This window comes from Oncorhynchus masou, chromosome 11, assembly GCF_036934945.1.
Source record: "Oncorhynchus masou masou isolate Uvic2021 chromosome 11, UVic_Omas_1.1, whole genome shotgun sequence".
Lineage (NCBI taxonomy): Eukaryota > Metazoa > Chordata > Actinopteri > Salmoniformes > Salmonidae > Oncorhynchus > Oncorhynchus masou.
The window spans coordinates 59202450-59221780 of NC_088222.1; the positions used below are offsets into that span (position 1 = coordinate 59202450).

The 19331-nt window shown below is 45.3% G+C and overlaps 1 protein-coding gene across 1 annotated transcript in view; it reads right to left on the minus strand.

The window, feature by feature from the left end:
• Positions 1-509: 509 nt before the first annotated feature.
• The window catches only part of rsf1b.1 (remodeling and spacing factor 1b, tandem duplicate 1), a 37765-nt gene continuing 18943 nt past the window's right edge, over positions 510-19331 (minus strand). Inside the window, exons 2-16 of the mRNA XM_064978961.1 lie at positions 17068-17159; positions 16591-16683; positions 14647-14852; positions 14338-14453; positions 10400-14136; positions 9942-10208; positions 9522-9626; positions 5566-5645; positions 5264-5318; positions 4087-4211; positions 3899-3966; positions 2696-2921; positions 2212-2438; positions 1699-1884; positions 510-1527 (exon numbers count right to left, since the gene is read on the minus strand). Of these exons, the coding sequence (XP_064835033.1) occupies positions 1022-1527; positions 1699-1884; positions 2212-2438; positions 2696-2921; positions 3899-3966; positions 4087-4211; positions 5264-5318; positions 5566-5645; positions 9522-9626; positions 9942-10208; positions 10400-14136; positions 14338-14453; positions 14647-14852; positions 16591-16683; positions 17068-17159 (6089 nt within the window). The 3' untranslated portion in view covers positions 510-1021. The remainder of the gene's footprint in view (positions 1528-1698; positions 1885-2211; positions 2439-2695; positions 2922-3898; positions 3967-4086; positions 4212-5263; positions 5319-5565; positions 5646-9521; positions 9627-9941; positions 10209-10399; positions 14137-14337; positions 14454-14646; positions 14853-16590; positions 16684-17067; positions 17160-19331) is intronic.

A 19331-nucleotide genomic window follows, 5' to 3' on the forward strand; every position in this document is an offset into this window, starting at 1 on the left:
AAATAAATTGTTTGAGGATTAAAATGTAGAATTCAAATATCAAAAAAAGTGAAAGACATTGATATTAAATGTTTGGGGAAAAGAGTGGGGGATAAAAACAATGATTGGTTTCCAGCAGCTGATCCACAAAACGAACGTAAATTTAAGTTGTAAATGGAAGCAGTTTGACCCCTTACCTCTGCCATCTTCTATTCTCATATACAAATTTAGAAATCTTACAAGAGGTATAGACTAAACAATACAAATCTACGAGAATGGCTTACCAATAAAAAAATAATTCGGTCAGCCATTCTCCCGACTTTTGTCGCTGTTGAGCCATTCCTTTTCTGTTATTTTCTGTTCACCCCTCCATTCCTTTTCTGTTATTTTCTGTTCACCCCGCCATTCCTTTTCTGTTGAGCGCCATTAAATCCTACAATAAGGCATCCTCTTTCCCAGACAGGAACACCGAGGAGCTTCTCAAGAGAACACCTTTTCATGGGTCGTGTTCATTAAGTCACACAACAGAAAACAAAAATGAGTGTTTATTGGACAAGTCTAGTTAGTCCTTCCCAGTGTCTGTCTGCTTTCTTCCATTTGGGGCCTAATGAACAAAACCATGAAGTTGAGAGATGGATTCTTTGTATGGTGGGGTCATGTGGGGCAGTGGACATACCCCTGAGTAGGTAACCCTGGAAGTTGGTTCTGATCCGCATGTCCATCGGTGACGGAGTACAGAGACAAAGCTAATTCACGTACCACAAAACAACCTTTAGAGTTAGTGCTCTCAATGACAGTACAATCCAACAGGTGCGAAGAGTGAAGAGAATTAACTTCTCCCCGTAAGGCATCCAGTTCATATGGATGGATGGGGCCACACTGAGGAGGGGACAAGGAGGATGAATTGAAAAAAAAAAAACAACAAACAAGAAAACACAAGAGGAGAGGACAGGAATAAACGGTGGACGACTTCAGTGGAGAAAAAAACATAATATAAAAAAAAATACAATACTACAGAAATGAACAAACGTACAACATTGTTTTACAACACATCACTATTGCAGACAAAGTCCACAAGGTCTGTGACCCCCAGCAGGTCATCTTCATCATCGTCCTGTGGCGCCAACTCCAGTCCGTTGGGCGCTATGGTGACGGCTGTGGCTCCAGGTTTTTGGGGCCCAATGTGAGCCAGGCCCTCCAGGGCCTTGATGGGACTCTGTCCGTTGGTAGGGGGGTGCAGTTCCACCAGGTTGTAGTCCAATGGGCTGGCTCCCTTCCCCAGCACCCCCCCTTCCTCCTCTTCCTTTGTTTCTTCCTTCTCCTCCTCCTGGTCAGAGTCATCCGAGTCGATGCGGTTCACACGCTTGCGGACCGGACGCTCTCCCTCCGATGATTCATCGGAATCGTCATCGTCCTCCTCGGAGGCTCGCCTCCGTTTCAGCGAGAGGCGTCTGCGGCGCTGCTGGGACTCTTCCTCAGACGAGTCAGCCCTCCTCTTCAACCTAGTCCTCTCCCTCTTGCAGTCGTCCGAGCCTCTGGAGGAGCTTGCTGAAAGAGCATGAAACGGTGGACGTCAGGGAAAACCATATATCAGTTAAAATAAGTGAGGACTTGCTTAAGAATCTAATTCATATGACTTAGACACACTACAGAAAACATACGCTAATAGCAGTGGCAGTGAGGCAAAGAGTGCGTGTCTAGAAAAAAAGTCTGGCTGACCTTCGCTGTCGGAGCTGGCGAGGCGCCTCCGCGGTTTGACTTTGTCCCGGTTGGTGCCGGCCTTTGAGCCATCGGAGTCGCCGGACGACTCGCAGTAGTTGACCTGCCTCTTTGTATGACTACGGCGGGATCGGCGTTGGCTACAGTCCAGGTCGCTGTCGCTGAACTCGCTGGAACCCTCTGACACTAGTGAAAAAGGTCAGCAAAGAGAGAGAGCCAGTCAACACAGGGCCGCCAACACATACCGATTGGTCTTTAAAAGGACAATTACAAAATCAATACTTAATGTCATATGTTTTCAGACCATAAGATTTTTATAATATCAAGATGGATCCATGTCCCACCCAAGCAGCTGTCTAACCACTGTAACGAAGGCCTAAACCACAAATGAGTGTAAAATATAAGCGCCACAAAGGATTTTGGGTTGTGGCATAAAACAGATGTCCTGGAACTTGTCTCAGGAAAAGACCACCTTTCACAAACAACAAAGAGGAATTGACGACACCAACGTACTAATTTCGTCCTCATCTTCATCACTCGTCTCCTCCTCTTCATCGTCCGAGTACCCTCTTGCTCTGCGGCGCCTTCGCGGCCGAGTGCTCCTTTGACATTTGGCCGGCCTCCTTGTCCTGGCAGTTCTGCGTCGCGTGCTGCCGAAGTCACTGTCGTCGTTAGAGTCGACTGCCGCTTCGCTCTCTGCGTCGCTCTTGTCTGACGCCACAAACTCCTCTTCCTCCGTACTACGCATAAAAGTGTGCAGGGGGAGGGAAGAAAATGATGATTATTATTTTAAACACCCCTTTGTGTCACACCTTTCTGGCTGTAATAGCTGTCAATAAAGTGGTACCTTGGGTTGCGTTCATTATGGCACCCAACAGAAAACATTTTTAAAAAGTCAACGTAGTCACTCCGTGTTTCAGTCTGTCGTCTTCCATTTGGTGCCTTATGAACACAATCCTGTCGTCCTTGTCCTGACCTATGCACCCCACCCACCTACCTGTCACTGAGACGGAACTCGTCCTCGCTCTCCTCCTCCTCCACAGTGCTGTCGCTGTCCAGGTCGTTGAGACGCCGGCGCTTCTTCCTGCGCTGGCCGGCGTTGGGCCGTGGCGGGCGTCCATTCTCCTTGCCCTCACCAACCTCGCCTGCTGCCAGGATGGTGGACATGTCCTTCCCTCTGCTATGGCCTGTGATGTTGGCCATGTCCTTGCCCCGACCAGCTCCTGTAGAGGGCAGCATACGTCAACATTTAGACAATCCAACAGGCACACATTAACCTCCTAGAGTCAATTGACAAACTGGTGCATCAATCAAAGTTACATAACAAAAGAATTCCCATCAAAATCTGTCAGTTTAAGAGATCGTACTTCCGCATCTGGGTGAAAGGTAGCAGAGCTAGAGAGGTGTTTGTCAGACCATGAGACATCCCGAAACTATTCTATGGAAAGGAGAGACTCATGAACACGATGGTGTTCTTTGTTTTGCTCTACGACTCCTACACATGTCAACATATCCGGTACAGTTGTTTTAAAGAATGGAAGTGTGAAGGTAGTTTTGTGCCTAATGTGTTCAAATAAAAAGCTATTCCATCCAGAGTAACGGTTGCTGATAATGGGCCTCTGTACGCCTATGTAGATATTCCATTACAAATCAGTCGTTTCCAGCTACAATAGTTATTTACAACATTAACAATGTCTACACTGTATCTCAGAACAATTTTGTTGTTTTAAATGACAAAAAAATATATTTTCTTTCAAAAACAAGTGACCCCACACTTTTGAACAGTAGTGTATTTTTTTATACCTAAAGGGGTCCTAAAATTCAAAATAGCTCAATTATACATAGTATGAGCATCTTAAAACAATTCCAAATGTCAGCTTAGCCCCCCCAATGTCTTAAGACTAAAGAATGAAAGATTGTTTGCAGGCGACATGAGTTAGAAAGGCTCTCAGGCTGTGTTTCATTCAGGGTAGACGTTCCCTCCTTTGCCCTCGTTCACGCTCCTTGACAGATCTAAAATGAAACGCAGCCTCAGACTTGACTCTTCATAACCCTTCTTAAAGCTTGAACAATGCACAATTACCAGGGGGGAACACAGGTGAAATGCTGCAGCCAGAAGTCATTTCAGAACAAAACGAAGGGACATTGAATTAAATTCATAATTCTCTGACTTTGTTGCCAGATTCCATAATGTCTGTACCTCCACCATCAGCCTCTCTGATGTCTTCTTCAATTGCCTCCTCGATAGCCTCATCAAATTCATCAAACCTGCAAACAAGATGTTGAAATTATTCAGGGATTTAACAGCTACCATACTGAAACAATAAAGACCAACCATACACACACCACAGACTTTTCTAATAACCCTGAGTTTAGTAGACTTCATACCTGTAACTTATGCTTTTCTTTGCCCTTGTTGACCTTCGACCCCAGCTCTTGCTTTTCTCTTTCTTCTCCTTCTTCTCCTTCTTAACTTCCTCCTTTTCTTCCTCCTTTTCTTCCTCTACCTCCAACTGAAATGAGAGTAGGCACCGTGTCAGTACACTATAGGAAGCAATCAGTCTAGGCTGGGCAGTGAACAGTGAGTAGGCACCGTGTCAGTACACTATAGGAAGCAATCAGTCTAGGCTGGGCAGTGAACAGTGAGTAGGCACCGTGTCAGTACACTATAGGAAGCAATCAGTCCAGGCTGGGCAGTGAGTAGGCACTGTGTCAGTACACTATAGGAAGCAATCAGTCTAGGCTGGGCAGTGAACAGTGAGTAGGCACTGTGTCAGTACACTATAGGAAGCAATCAGTCTAGGCTGGGCAGTGAACAGTGAGTAGGCACCGTGTCAGTACACTATAGGAAGCAATCAGTCTAGGCTGGGCAGTGAACAGTGAGTAGGCACCGTGTCAGTAAACTATAGGAAGCCATCAGTCTAGGCTGGCCAGTGAGTAGGCACTGTGTCAGTACACTATAGGAAGCAGTCAGTCTAGGCTGGGCAGTGAACAGTGAGTAGGCACCGTGTCAGTACACTATAGGAAGCAATCAGTCTAGGCTGGGCAGTGAACAGTGAGTAGGCACCGTGTCAGTACACTATAGGAAGCAATCAGTCTAGGCTGGGCAGTGAACAGTGAGTAGGCACCGTGTCAGTACACTATAGGAAGCAGTCAGTCTAGGCTGGGCAGTGAACAGTGAGTAGGCACCGTGTCAGTACACTATAGGAAGCAATCAGTCTAGGCTGGGCAGTGAACAGTGAGGAGGCACCGTGTCAGTACACTATAGGAAGCAATCAGTCTAGGCTGGGCAGTGAGGAGGCACCGTGTCAGTACACTATAGGAAGCAATCAGTCTAGGCTGGGCAGTGAGGAGGCACCGTGTCAGTACACTATAGGAAGCAATCAGTCTAGGCTGGGCAGTGAACAGTGAGTAGGCACCGTGTCAGTACACTATAGGAAGCCATCAGTCTAGGCTGGGCAGTGAACAGTGTGACAGACCATTTTACAAGGACGTCCAACACACACACTGAATTCTGCATGACTTTCATGATGGTATGTAACCATAACAACCAAATGCTACTTACAGAGGGAGCGATGATGTTTTCGACACTTATTCCAACATAGACCAAACGTTCTTTTCTGGAGGGAAAAAATACAATAATTTTATTTAAAACAACTTATGATGATTTTTATTTGTTTATTCTATTATCAGAGGCCCACTGCCATTGTACAACAAGAAATGTCAAGCAATGTAAGCTCCATTAAATGTTTGAGATCGATACACAGATCAGGGTGATTGTACCTATTCTATTGTCGATTCAATGTATTTATCTTCCTGTTGTCATTTGCTGTTTTACACCAAGGGTCATGGTTCAGAGGTTCTCACCTTCGCTCAGCGCGATCCCTCTTTTTCAGGGCAGCATCGAGATTAGCAAGCTGCTCCTCAAGCTTGTCACAGAGTAGCTTCTACAGGGGGTCACCAGGAGATGGGTAAGAATGACAGAACACCACACACTTCCCTACATATTTATTTGGACAGTGGATTTAAATTTGGCTCTATACTCCAGCATTTTGTGTTTTAGAAGCGACAGTACAGAATGCCACCTTTAATTTGAGTTTATTTTCATACATACAGAGCCTTCAGCCTTCACCATTACCAATAACGTGAGCATTTTTTAGGGGTATGATATTTATGCCTCTAACTTTGTCACTCATCATTATTCACTATTGGTAATGGTGAGAGGTTAGCATGTTTTGGGGCCCTGATCTTTGTGCATCTGTAACGTTCTCATTCATCATTATTCGCGATTAATTCATGATGGGGTGGTGGCACCGGGATCCTCATCTCTCCCAAGTGGTCATTCTCTCTCTCTCCCCTTACCCATCTATCTATCGCCTCCTTTGAATTCCATGCTGTCACAGTTACCAGCCCTTTCAAGCTTAACATTCTTATCATTTATCGCCCTCCAGGTTCCCTCGGAGAGTTCATCAATGAGCTTGATGCCTTGATAAGCTCCTTTCCTGAGGACGGCTCACCTCTCACAGTCCTGGGCGACTTTAACCTTCCCACGTCTACCTTTGACTCATTCCTCTCTGCCTCCTTCTTTCCACTCCTCTCCTCTTTTGACCTCACCCTCTCACCTTCCCCCCCTACTCACAAGGCAGGCAATACGCTCGACCTCATCTTTACTAGATGCTGTTCTTCCACTAACCTCACTGCAACTCCCCTCCAAGTCTCCGACCACTACCTTGTATCCTTTTCCCTCTCGCTCTCATCCAACACTTCCCACACTGCCCCTACTCGGATGGTATCGCGCCGTCCCAACCTTCGCTCTCTCTCCCCCGCTACTCTCTCCTCTTCCATCCTATCATCTCTTCCCTCTGCTCATACCTTCTCCAACCTTTCTCCTGACTCTGCCTCCTCAACCCTCCTCTCTTCCCTTTCTGCATCCTTTTACTCTCTATGTCCCCTATCCTCCAGGCCGGCTCGGTCCTCCCCTCCCGCTCCGTGGCTCGATGACTCATTGCGAGCTCACAGAACAGAGCTCCGGGCAGCCGAGCGGAAATGGAGGAAAACTCGCCTCCCTGCGGACCTGGCATCCTTTCACTCCCTCCTCTCTACATTTTCCTCCTCTGTCTCTGCTGCTAAAGCCACTTTCTACCACTCTAAATTCCAAGCATCTGCCTCTAACCCTAGGAAGCTCTTTGCCACCTTCTCCTCCCTCCTGAATCCTCCTCCCCCTCCCCCCCTCCTCCCTCTCTGCAGATGACTTCGTCAACCATTTTGAAAAGAAGGTCGACGACATCCGATCTCGTTTGCTAAGTCAAACGACACCGCTGGTTCTGCTCACACTGCCCTACCCTGTGCTCTGACCTCTTTCTCCCCTCTCTCTCCAGATGAAATCTCGCTTCTTGTGACGGCCGGCCGCCCAACAACCTGCCCGCTCGACCCTATCCCCTCCTCTCTCCTCCAGACCATTTCCGGGGACCTTCTCCCTTACCTCACCTCGCTCATCAACTCATCCCTGACCGCTGGCTACGTCCCTTCCGTCTTCAAGAGAGCGAGAGTTGCACCCCTTCTGAAGAAACCTACACTCGATCCCTCCGATGTCAACAACTACAGACCAGTATCCCTTCTTTCTTTTCTCTCCAAAACTCTTGAACGTGCCGTCCTTGGCCAGCTCTCCCGCTATCTCTCTCAGAATGACCTTCTTGATCCAAATCAGTCAGGTTTCAAGACTAGTCATTCAACTGAGACTGCTCTTCTCTGTATCACGGAGGCGCTCCGCACTGCTAAAGCTAACTCTCTCTCCTCTGCTCTCATCCTTCTAGACCTATCGGCTGCCTTCGATACTGTGAACCATCAGATCCTCCTCTCCACCCTCTCCGAGTTGGGCATCTCCGGCGCGGCCCACGCTTGGATTGCGTCCTACCTGACAGGTCGCTCCTAGAATCTGTCTCCTCGCCACGCGCTCTCACCACTGGTGTCCCCCAGGGCTCTGTTCTAGGCCCTCTCCTATTCTCGCTATACACCAAGTCACTTGGCTCTGTCATAACCTCACATGGTCTCTCCTATCATTGCTATGCAGACGACACACAATTAATCTTCTCCTTTCCCCCTCCTGATGACCAGGTGGCGAATCGCATCTCTGCATGTCTGGCAGACATATCAGTGTGGATGACGGATCACCACCTCAAGCTGAACCTCGGCAAGACGGAGCTGCTCTTCCTCCCGGGGAAGGACTGCCCGTTCCATGATCTCGCCATCACGGTTGACAACTCCATTGTGTCCTCCTCCCAGAGCGCTAAGAACCTTGGCGTGATCCTGGACAACACCCTGTCGTTCTCAACCAACATCATGGCGGTGGCCCGTTCCTGTAGGTTCATGCTCTACAACATCCGCAGAGTACGACCCTGCCTCACACAGGAAGCGGCGCAGGTCCTAATCCAGGCACTTGTCATCTCCCGTCTGGATTACTGCAACTCGCTGCTGGCTGGGCTCCCTGCCTGTGCCATTAAACCCCTACAACTCATCCAGAACGCCGCAGCCCGTCTGGTGTTCAACCTTCCCAAGTTCTCTCACGTCACCCCGCTCCTCCGCTCTCTCCACTGGCTTCCAGTTGAAGCTCGCATCCGCTACAAGACCATGGTGCTTGCCTACGGAGCTGTGAGGGGAACGGCACCGCAGTACCTCCAGGCTCTGATCAGGCCCTACACCCAAGCAAGGGCACTGCGTTCATCCACCTCTGGCCTGCTCGCCTCCCTACCATTGAGGAAGTACAGTTCCCGCTCAGCCCAGTCAAAACTGTTCGCTGCTCTGGCCCCCCAATGGTGGAACAAACTCCCTAACGACGCCAGGACAGCGGAGTCAATCACCACCTTCCAGAGACACCTGAAACCCCACCTCTTCAAGGAATACCTAGGATAGGATAAGTAATCCTTCTCACCACCCCCCCCTTAATGATTTAGATGCACTATTGTAAAGTGGCTGTTCCACTGGATGTCAGAAGGTGAATTCACCAATTTGTAAGTCGCTCTGGATAAGAGCGTCTGCTAAATGACTTAAATGTAAATGTAAATGTAATGATTATCCGTAATCATGGTAGCATCCACATTAATGTAGAAATGTTCAGAAATCTATTTTATTCTTATTTACAATAAAAGTGACATGACAATCTCAGAAAAGGGCTGTGTCGTTATCTTCACAAGGGGAGTGCTAGAGTATTGAAAACAGGGGTGCCATCTGAGATTAGTAATTATTTATTATTTGGTAAAAAATAAACTCATCTCTCCCAATTTTTGGGAGCATACAATATACTGTAGGGCAGTATTTGTATTATTTATTTTAATTTTGCACGCCCAATTTTTCAGTTTTTGATTTGTTAAAAAAGTTTGAAATATCCAATAAATGCCGTTCCACTTCATGATTGTGTCCCACTTGTTGTTGATTCTTCACAAAAAAACACAGTTTTATATCTTTGTTTGAATCCTGAAATGTGGCAAAAGGTCGCAAAGTTCAAGGGGGCCGAATACTTTCGCAAGGCACTGTACAGTATTTTCTTGCTCATATTTGTCAAGGGTGCCAGTAATTATGGACCTGACTGCATGTATGAAAATACCCTCAAATAAAAGGTGACATTCTGTACTGTCGCCTCATAAAAAATTTGATCTCAAATCCAAAAGGCTGGAGTAGAGTCAAATTAAAAGTATTAGCTTCACTGTCAAATACAATAAGTATGTAGGGGAGTGTATAAACAAGCCATTAGTTCAAATCATAGTGATGTGGCTAGCATCCAAACTGTAGTGTGAGTACCGATTGTTTAGCATCTGGATGTTACTTACATGTTGGCAGGGTGGACAGAACCACTCCCCATCTGGGATGATCATGAGAGGGGGTCTGAGGCAGGCTGTGTGGTAGCCACTGTCACACGAGTCACATAGCAAGATCTGTGGTGGAAACACGGAGGGGGATTAGCTGGAACACATTATATGGTAGTCTTATCTGTCAGTGGAGACAAATATTATGAATATAGTATATTTTTAAATAAAAACATTTATTCAACCTTCATTTAACTAGGCAAATCAGTTCAGAAGAAATTCTTATATACAATGATGGCCTACACCGGTCAAACTCGGGCGGCGCTTGGGCCAATTGTGCGCCGTCCTATGAGACAGTGATACAGCCTAGTATAACCATGATTACAGCCCACCAGGGTTGGGGTCAATTCCATTTCAATTAAATGCTTTTCAATGAGGACCCACCAGCTCGGGATGGTTGGGGAGGCCGCAGTGTTTGCAGGGGTCTTCGTTAGGAGGGAGGTCATCATCCGACGAGGTGTCAGAGTCGTCGCTGTGCCTTTCTCTGTTCCGGTTCCTCCACCTCCTCTTGCCCTTCTCCACCTTAAAGCTCTCATCACTGTCATCCTCCTCACTCTCTTCTTCGCTTGATTCGCTTTCATCACCAGAACCATTCTTTTTGCGCCGTCGTGTTCGAGTGTTGGACCACCGGGTCTTTCTCCTCCGTCGCCCCTGAAAACAAATGAAGACCTCACCTCATTTTTGGATTTCATGAGGCTAATGTAGCACAGCATACACATAAGTTACTGAAGGCTGACACTGTGGATCCCTGATTTAAAAGACACTGTTGATCCAAAAACATGCCTTCACAGTCCAACTGTAATATTAATGTAGAAATATCTGCAGTTACTGAAAGAACTTACCTTAGATTTGGACTGTCCATCTTGATCAAGCTTTTCTCTCGGTTTCCTCTGAACAGTTTCCTCCTCCTCGTCGTCCTCCTCCTCAGGGGGCGTGGTCTCTTTTTTCTCCAGCCTCCTGTCCTGGAACTCCACCCCCTTAGCGGTTGGCCTGCAAATCCTGGGTGACCTCCTCAGGGATCTCCCAGTCTCACCAGTATCGGACCCCGAGTCCCTCTCCGTTCTCTGGAGCTCAGCTCTCCTTCGATGAGTAATTCCCCGTATTTTCAGGCGAATCCCCTCCTCTTGAATCTCTGATGTTGTTCCTGCATCCTTTTTTTCATCCTCTTTATTCTCAGACCCGTTACTTGCTTTTGCCTCACCCAGTTTCTCTGCTGCAGTTGAGTTATCTTTCTCAGCACCATCATCCTCCTTTTGGTCGTTTTTCTTAGCCTGATCATCTTCCTTCTCATCCTCTTTAGGGCATCCCTGTGTTGTGGCATCTTCCTTGATTACTTTGACCTGGCTTTTGTCTGTCTCACCTTCAGCATCAGTGAGAGATGATGCCTTCTTGCTGGTAGCCTGTTTTTCTGATGGTGCATTACAGTCCATGCGGTTTGAGTCTTTGATAGGCTCGCTCTCAGAATTCTCTCCACTTTTAACAGACTTCTTTGTCCAGCCTTTATCGGCATGTCCCCTAATAATTACATTGTCATCTGTTGACTTTTCCAAACTTATTTCCATAGGCTCTTCCTGTTTCCTCCCCACTGGGACAGACTCTTTGAGAGAAGGTAATTGCTTAGAATCCTCAAAGGCGACATGTTTCTCTCCTTTTGCTGCAGCTGGCATTATGTCTGCCAGTTTCTCCGCTTCTTTAGAGGCATCTGGATTCTGTCCTTCGCAGATTGTGAAATCTTCAATATTTTTAGAAGCAGTCTCTGTGTTAAGGGTAGCCGATTTCTCAGTGTCTTTAGTGTTAACCGATTTCGCTTCTTCAGGAGTAGCCAATATCTCCGCATCTTCAGGGATAGGTCTCGCCGATTTAGCTGAATTCTCAGCGTCTGTAGGGGTAGCCAATTTCTCAGTGTCTTTAGGGGTAGCAGATTTCCCAGCATTTTCAGAAATAGCCGATTTAGGCAATTTCTCAGCTTCTTTAGGCGTAGCCAATTTCTCTGCGTCCTTAGGCGTAGCCAATTTCTCTGCGTCCTTAGGCGTAGCCAATTTCTCCGCGTCCTTAGGCGCAGCCAATTTCTCCGCGTCCTTAGGCGCAGCCAATTTCTCCGCGTCCTTAGGCGCAGCCAATTTCTCCGCGTCCTTAGGCGCAGCCAATTTCTCCGCGTCCTTAGGCGCAGCCAATTTCTCCTCGTCCTTAGGCGCAGCCAATTTCTCCGTGTCCTTAGGCGTAGCCAATTTCTCAGCTTCTTTAGGCGCAGCCAATTTCTCAGCTTCTTTAGGCGCAGCCAATTTCTCAGCGTCCTTAGGCCTAGCCAATTTCTCCGCGTCCTTAGGCCTAGCCAATTTCTCCGCGTCCTTAGGCCTAGCCAATTTCTCCGCGTCCTTAGGCCTAGCCAATTTCTCCGCGTCCTTAGGCCTAGCCAATTTCTCCGCGTCCTTAGGCCTAGCCAATTTCTCAGCGTCCTTAGGCCTAGCCAATTTCTCAGCGTCCTTAGGCCTAGCCAATTTCTCAGCGTCCTTAGGCCTAGCCAATTTCTCAGCGTCCTTAGGCCTAGCCAATTTCTCAGCTTCTTTAGGCGTAGCCAGTTTAGCAGATTTCTCTGCGTATTTAGGTATTGTCGATTTCAACGTGTCTTTAGGGATACCCAATTTCTCTACCTTTTTGGGTCCTTCCAATTGGGATTGGTTTGATTTCTCAAAGATGTCTGCCATCTCCACGTCTTTAGGGCCAGATTGTGTCTCAGTCACTGCTGCAACAGCTCTCGTCTCATCTTTACAGATGGCTGTTTTCTTAGAGTCTTTCTCCGGGATGTTTTTTTTCTTCACCTCAGGGGCAACATTTGTATTTGTGCTTACAGCACTGACAGCAGGTTTCTCCTTGGTGAGAGCTGACATAATGTCTTTAGGGGTATCACATTTCTCTGTATGTTTAGATGCCTCTGGTTTCACTGTCATTTTAATGACCCACGATTTATTAGTCTCTTTAGTGCTCTCCAGTTTCTCTGCTTCTTTATTGGGAACTGGTTTGTCTGCCTTTTTAAGTAATGAGGACGTATTGGTCTCTTTAGAGCTTGCCAGGTTCTTGGCATCTTTACTCTTTTCTGAAATCTCTGGCTTTTTAATGACAGAAGATGTTTTGATATTGTTAGAACCATCACATTTCTCTGCGCTCTCTTTGTTAGATGGATTCTCTGCATTTTTTATGACTGCTGGCGACTCAGGGCGTTTTGAGCTTTCTGGTTTATCTGTAATGGGATCAGGTCTCTCGGTTTGTTTCGTGATGACGGATGTTTCTGGGTTTTTAGGGTTCGACAACGTTTCTGTGGCTTTTATGATGGATGTTTTTTCCATCTCTTTCACGACAGAAAGGGGACAACTGTCTTTAGGGACAACTGTTTCCTTAAAGGCAGACACATTTACCTCTTGAAATGCAACGGATGAATCTGTTCCTTTAGTTTCATCTGGTTTCTGTGACTTACTAGACGAAGGGGTTTTATCTGTTTCTATTGATGTGGATGTCTTGTGTTCTGTACGACGCACTTTCACATCCCACTTGGATACCTTGACTTTTTGTTCCTCTTTAAGATCAGAGGACTTTTCCGGTGTGCTTGTTGCATCCTTAGATGAAGTCAATGGCTTTGTCAGAGGGGATGAAGATTTAGCCTCTTTTAGGGATGATTTTTTCAGTGCTTCAGTGCTTTCCTTCTCTGTTTTTGGGACAGTTTTCTGTAGGTTAGTTTCATCGGCCATGGCCACCTCCGTGGGCTCCTCAGCATTGCTTGCCATCTGCCCTTCCTTTTTGTCCATGTCCAGGGACAGATTTGTTTTCACTTTTTCACTAGCTTCTGCTGCTTCACATTCTTCCTTAGCAACAGCTTTTGTTTGCGGTTCTTTGCCATCAGCAGATTCTCTCTGTATTCCCAACTCTTTAGGAGATTCTCTCATTCCCTTGACACTTTTTTCTGTGACAGGCTGAGCATCACCATTCACTTGATCACTTTTCGTCTCCATCGTCCCCACCAGGGCAACAGAGACCTCTTTACTGGTCTCCTCAACTTTAGGACCTTCTTTGACAGGAGCAACAGATGGGTTACGCACAATGATTCTACTGCCACTGCCACTACTATTATCAAAATCTTCACTAAGTTTCATCTCTCTCTTTTTCAAGGGGATTTTGGCCTGCTGGTCATTCTTCATCACCCTTTGGAGTTCTTCTGCAGTCTTCCTCTTGGCTTCCTCAGTCTGTGGCGTCACACAATGTTTCTCCGCAAGAGGCTCTGTAGCACTTGTGGCTGTGCTCTCCTTGGATTCTGACACCTCCATCAGCTCTTCTTTGATGGCCTGGGTGTTAATGGTGGCCTTGTCATCCACCATTGGCTTCTCGGATTGTCTTGTTGACTCTGACTCGACTTGGTTGTCTTTGAGGCCATTCGATGGGGATTTGGCATCCGATTCGTCCAGCTTTGATTCCTCTTTTGGGGATTTTCTTTCTGTATTCTCTGTTTTTGGAGACACTAAAGAAGCTGTATCCTTGGAGAGTTTGTCCTCTTCATCCCCTGAGGTCTCCTCTGTCTTTTTAATTTCCCCTAATGCACAAAGGTATTATAAATAGAAAATACAAGTACAACATTTATAACTGCATCTGTCAGGGAAATACATGGATAAAATAGGATAAAATAGATCCAAGGCAAATGACTGAACTCATGCAATGTCATAAATATGTCTGAGTAAACAGCAAAAAAACAGATGACATATGACATTAGACATAACAAGCCATATAACCTTACCTTCTCCGCCAGTCTTCTTGTTCTCATCTTCCTCCCCTCCTTCTTTCTTTGTCAACAGTGCTGGGTCGATTTGAGTCTTCAGCTGTGCCAGGATCTCAGCCAAGCTGTTTCTGTCTCTACATAGAGATGGGTAATTCAATTTTTCCAGTTTAGCAGACAGACATTCTCAGAAATCTTGTGGTAAAATTACATATGAACCAAGTAATCTATAATCCACATGGAATACAAGACTTGACATTTATGCTCTGCAGTACAACAGTATGCCTCTTTCATCCCCTAAAGCCCCCCCCCCCCAAAGTTCCATAGTACCTGACAATGCACTTCCAGGAGGACCCATCCAGGTCGTCCTGCTCCTCCACATAGACCCTCACATTGTTATCCTGGTCAAGTTGGAACCAGTACATTCGGCCATCTTTGTCCTTGCCAATGGGGTGGAGCCGCATCTTGTCAGGATCCTCCTCGTTAATTGCAGTCTTGAACTTGACATTGTCATCAAACTGGCACTCACATAAGTGCTGGACAGAGAAATAAAAAGTATGAGAAATGTTTCTTTTGGCAAAAACAAAAATCCGATGTTAGTAGGGCTGCAAGATATGAACAATTTTTTTAAATGGAATATTGCGATATGACTAGCAACACAACACACTTGAGTGAACTGAACAAGATCTGTGCCGCCACCGCCACTGGTAACCACTATTTTCAGAGAATTTACTTTTGTATCACACATAAAATATGTATTTAGGTGAAAAGCGGGGTCCTTTTTACCACCTGCATCTTGTTTGGAAATATATGTTGAAATGTTTGCATGCAGAACTAATTATAGCTACAGTGCATTCGGAATGTATTCAAGCCTTTGACCTTTTCCACATTTTGTTACGTTACAGCCTGTTACGTCAATTGTTTTTTTCACCTCAATCTACACACAATACCCCACAATGACAAAGCAAAAATATTTTTATTTAGCAAAATAAATACAAAAACAGAAATACCACATTTACATAAGTATTCAACTAAGTACTGAGTAAAAGGTCTGAAGAACTTTTGGTAGCGAATACAGCCTTGAGTCGTTTTGGGCATGACACTACAAGCTTGACATATCTGTATTTGGGGAGTTTCTCCCATTCTTCTCTGCAGATCCTCTCAAGCTCTGTCAGGTTGGATGGGGAGTGTGGCAGCACAGCTATTTTCAGGTCTCTCCAGAGATGTTTAAATCGGGTTGAAGTCCGGGCTCTGGCTGGGTCACAAAGACATTCAGACTTGTCCAGAAGCCACTCCTGCTATGTCTTGGCTGTGTGCTTAGGGTCGTTGTCTTGTTGGAAGGTGAACCTTCACCCCAGTCCGAGGTCCTGAGCAGAGCAGGTTTTCATCAAGGATTTCTGTACTTTGCTCCATTCATCTTTCTACAATCCTGACTAGTCTCCCAGTCCCTGCCACTGAAAAACATACCCACAGCATGATGCTGCCACCACGCTTCAACCGTAGGGATGGTGCCAAGTTTCCTCCAGACGCTTGGTAATCAGGCCAAAGAGCTCAATCTTGGTTTCATCAGACCAGAGAATCTAGTTTCTCATGGTCAGAGTCCTTCAGATGCCTTTTTTATGCTTCCGCCTGGCCACTCCACCATAAAGTCCTGATTGGTGGAGTCCTGCAGAGATGGTTGTCCTTCTGGAAGGTTCTCCCATCTCCACAGAGGAACTCTGGAGCTCTGTCAGAGTGACCATCGGGTTCTCGGTCACCTCCCTGATCAAGGCCCTTCTCTCCCGATTACCCAGTTTGGCCAGCTATAGGAAGAGTATTGGTGTTCCCAAAATTCTTCCATTTAAGAATGATGGAGGCTACTGTGTTCTTGGGGACCTTCAATGCTGCAGACATTTTTGGTACCCTTCCCAGATCTTTGCCTCGACACAATCCTGTCTCGGAGCTCTACAGACAATTCCTTTGACCTCATGGCTTGGTTTTTGCTCTGACATGCACTGTCAACTGTGGGACCTTATGCAGACAGGTGTGTGCCTTTCCAAATCATGTCCACTCAATTGAATTTACCACAGGTGGACTCCAATCAAGTTGTAGAAACATCTCAAGGATGATCAATGGAAAAAGGATGCACCTGAGCTCAATTTCGAGTCTCATAGAAAAGGTTCTGAATACTTGTGAAAATAATGTGTTTTCAATCTCAATATTGAGATTTTGATAGAAAATAAACAGTGCATCCCTAGAGGTTAGGCCTACTAATTACAAAGACTGGCCACTTACTTTGAGGATTCCAGTCTTACACTCCACAGACATGTCTTTGTATCCTTTATTTTCAAGTTCCCATGCCCAGGTACTGTTGAACTCATGGCACACCTGTAAGGAAACACATTAGCCATTGGTTAACCTCTAAAATATACAGAATCATCTTTCAGAATGCCCAGAGATATGCTGCTGCCTGTATTTTTAATTCAAATTAAATAGATTGATAGTTGAATCAAATCAAACTTTGTCACATGCACCGAATACAACAAGTGCAGAGCTTACAAGCCCTTAACCAACAGTGCAGTTCAAGAAGTGTTAAGAAAATATTCACCAAATAAACTAAAGTAAAACAGAATAAATAATAATATGAGGCTATATACAGGGGGTACTGGTACTGAGTCAGTGTACAGGGGTACAGCTTAATCATCTATAAAGTTAAGCCTAACTGTATCGGAGTGTGCAGAAAAATGACCAGCCTTGTTGAGCTCTATTTACCTTCACAATGTACTTCTCCCATCTGTCTGCGGACACCGACTTGCCAATCTTCCTCAGCAACTTCACATGAAGGTCCACCAAGAGCTTTGGAACTGAGGGGAGAGGTGGGAACACATTCAGATATGGTAGAGGTAAGGCCAGTTGGTTTTAGTGTTTTTGTTTTGTGTGACCGGTATATCCAGCATTATCCACTCGGTTTGCTGCAGGTAGAAAATCCTAGAAAATTTTATTTAATTGACTCACGCGGTCTCCAATCAATCAATCGTCTGGTTGCGCATGAGTGTTTTGGTCCCAAACAATCAAAATCATTTCTTCAAAGTTGACAATATTTGGATAAATCCAGTTCAAAGTAAGGCGCCCCAGTATGAAAAGTGACTGCAGCTCTTAAAAATAAAAGTTTGATCATAAAGTTACCGGTCCCCTCCCCCAGTGTCCAAAACTTCGATAGGAGGCCGGCATTATCAAGCATTCACTTACGGCTTTGGTAGCATCTTTACTAATTGAAATATGTACCGCCTAAAACCGTCATCACATATATACCTTGCTTTGGCTTTGTTTACAGACCGTAAGATAGCTACTAGTGTAAGACTAAAGATACTGGTATTTTTAAACATTTATTTTACCTTTATTTAACTAGGCAAGTCAGATAAGAGCAAATTCTAGGAACAGTGGGTTAACTGTTCAGGAGCAGAACGACAGATTGGTACCTTGTCAGCTTGGGGGTTAACTGACTTGCAACCTTCCGGTTACTAGTCCAACGCTCTAACCACTAGGCTACCCTGCCGCCCCGGTAACCTTTCATCTGTGGTGTAACTTAGCTAGCAAGCCAAGAGTCATTTCACTTTCCATCACCTTTTGTCTTACCACTATCATCAAGCAGTAATGATAGGCATTTTAGAGAATTCAACATCTGTCTGCACAGCTTCTCAGGCAACCAGCGCAACAGGAATGCCGTGGTACAAAAGCAGCTTTCCCAAAGGCAAAGGGGGGATATGCTGTGAAGCCTGTGCAGAAAGACCCAACATAGTTATTCATTTCAAATCTGCATCAATTGAGCATACCAACATTTCCAAATACAAACATTGAGAAGTTTAAAAAGTGCACAACCAAATATTGCATATTTCAAATTGAGTACTTCAAAAATACATTATCGAATGAGTAGACCACTACAACAGTAACTCAGAACATTAAATGAAATTAAATATACTACCCATTTAACAAACATTTCTCTTTTTCAAAAACATTACAGGCTACGTGGACAGGCTCCTGGATCTCCTCTTCAATGAGGTCACCCTTGATCCATCGTCGTATGTGGGGAAGCTGTGCGGGCTGTCCATCTCAGGACTTGTCTGCCCAGTGTGGGAACCCTGACAGGGACGCCATAGCTGGATTTGTATCCCGCTTCAACCTTGGGGATGACTGAAACATACTTGATTGAAGCAAGGTACATGGTTCCCCTTCCTCGCTTGATCAATCTCTGTAATTGGTTGCATTTCCTAAAGACTAAGTAATTCACTTTTACGTAATATGATAATCACATTTTGTTACTTTGTCATTTCTTTTCAAGCATTCAGATGGGAGACGAGTGTTAAAAATGGTAAGAATCAACAGGTCCTGCACACTGCATGGCAGCCAGGTGCCTATATTAGGCTTATGGTGGAAGAAGAAAAAAGTCAAATTTGTCATGAGTGTTCATGTTGATCAATATTTTGGCTATGCTGGCAAATTGTAAATGATCAAATAAAGGTTTGATCAATACACACAATTCTGAACATATGGCCATTTGTAAAATGCTAATGCAGCAGCACCAATAAATTGTCCAGTACACTTATTGTATGCTGTTTTTATGTACATTCATGTCAAAGCGTCTAAGGTGACAGACTTTTCTAATTATTGTGACGTGTATCAGTGAACTAACTGTATTCTGTAATTAGTTACAAAACAACAATAATGCAATTGTGTATTGCTGTGGTTTGTCTGATATCCAACAGTCTATGATCCACCCTGCTGAACATGAGAGCATTTTGCAAAAAAATAAAAACGTGTTGAGGCATACTATTTACGGTAAGAATGACATGTGGTCCATTGTTTACCTTGTCATCAATGACATGTGGCCTATTGTTTACCTTGTTACCTGGCAACGACCACAAGGGCATTTCAAAGAGCTTTCAGTCAAGGCGAGCTAATTAACATAAGCTCAGCCTGTTCTTTCAGGCTTTCTGATAGTTAGAGAGAAAAGGTACAATAAAAAAATTCAGAGCATT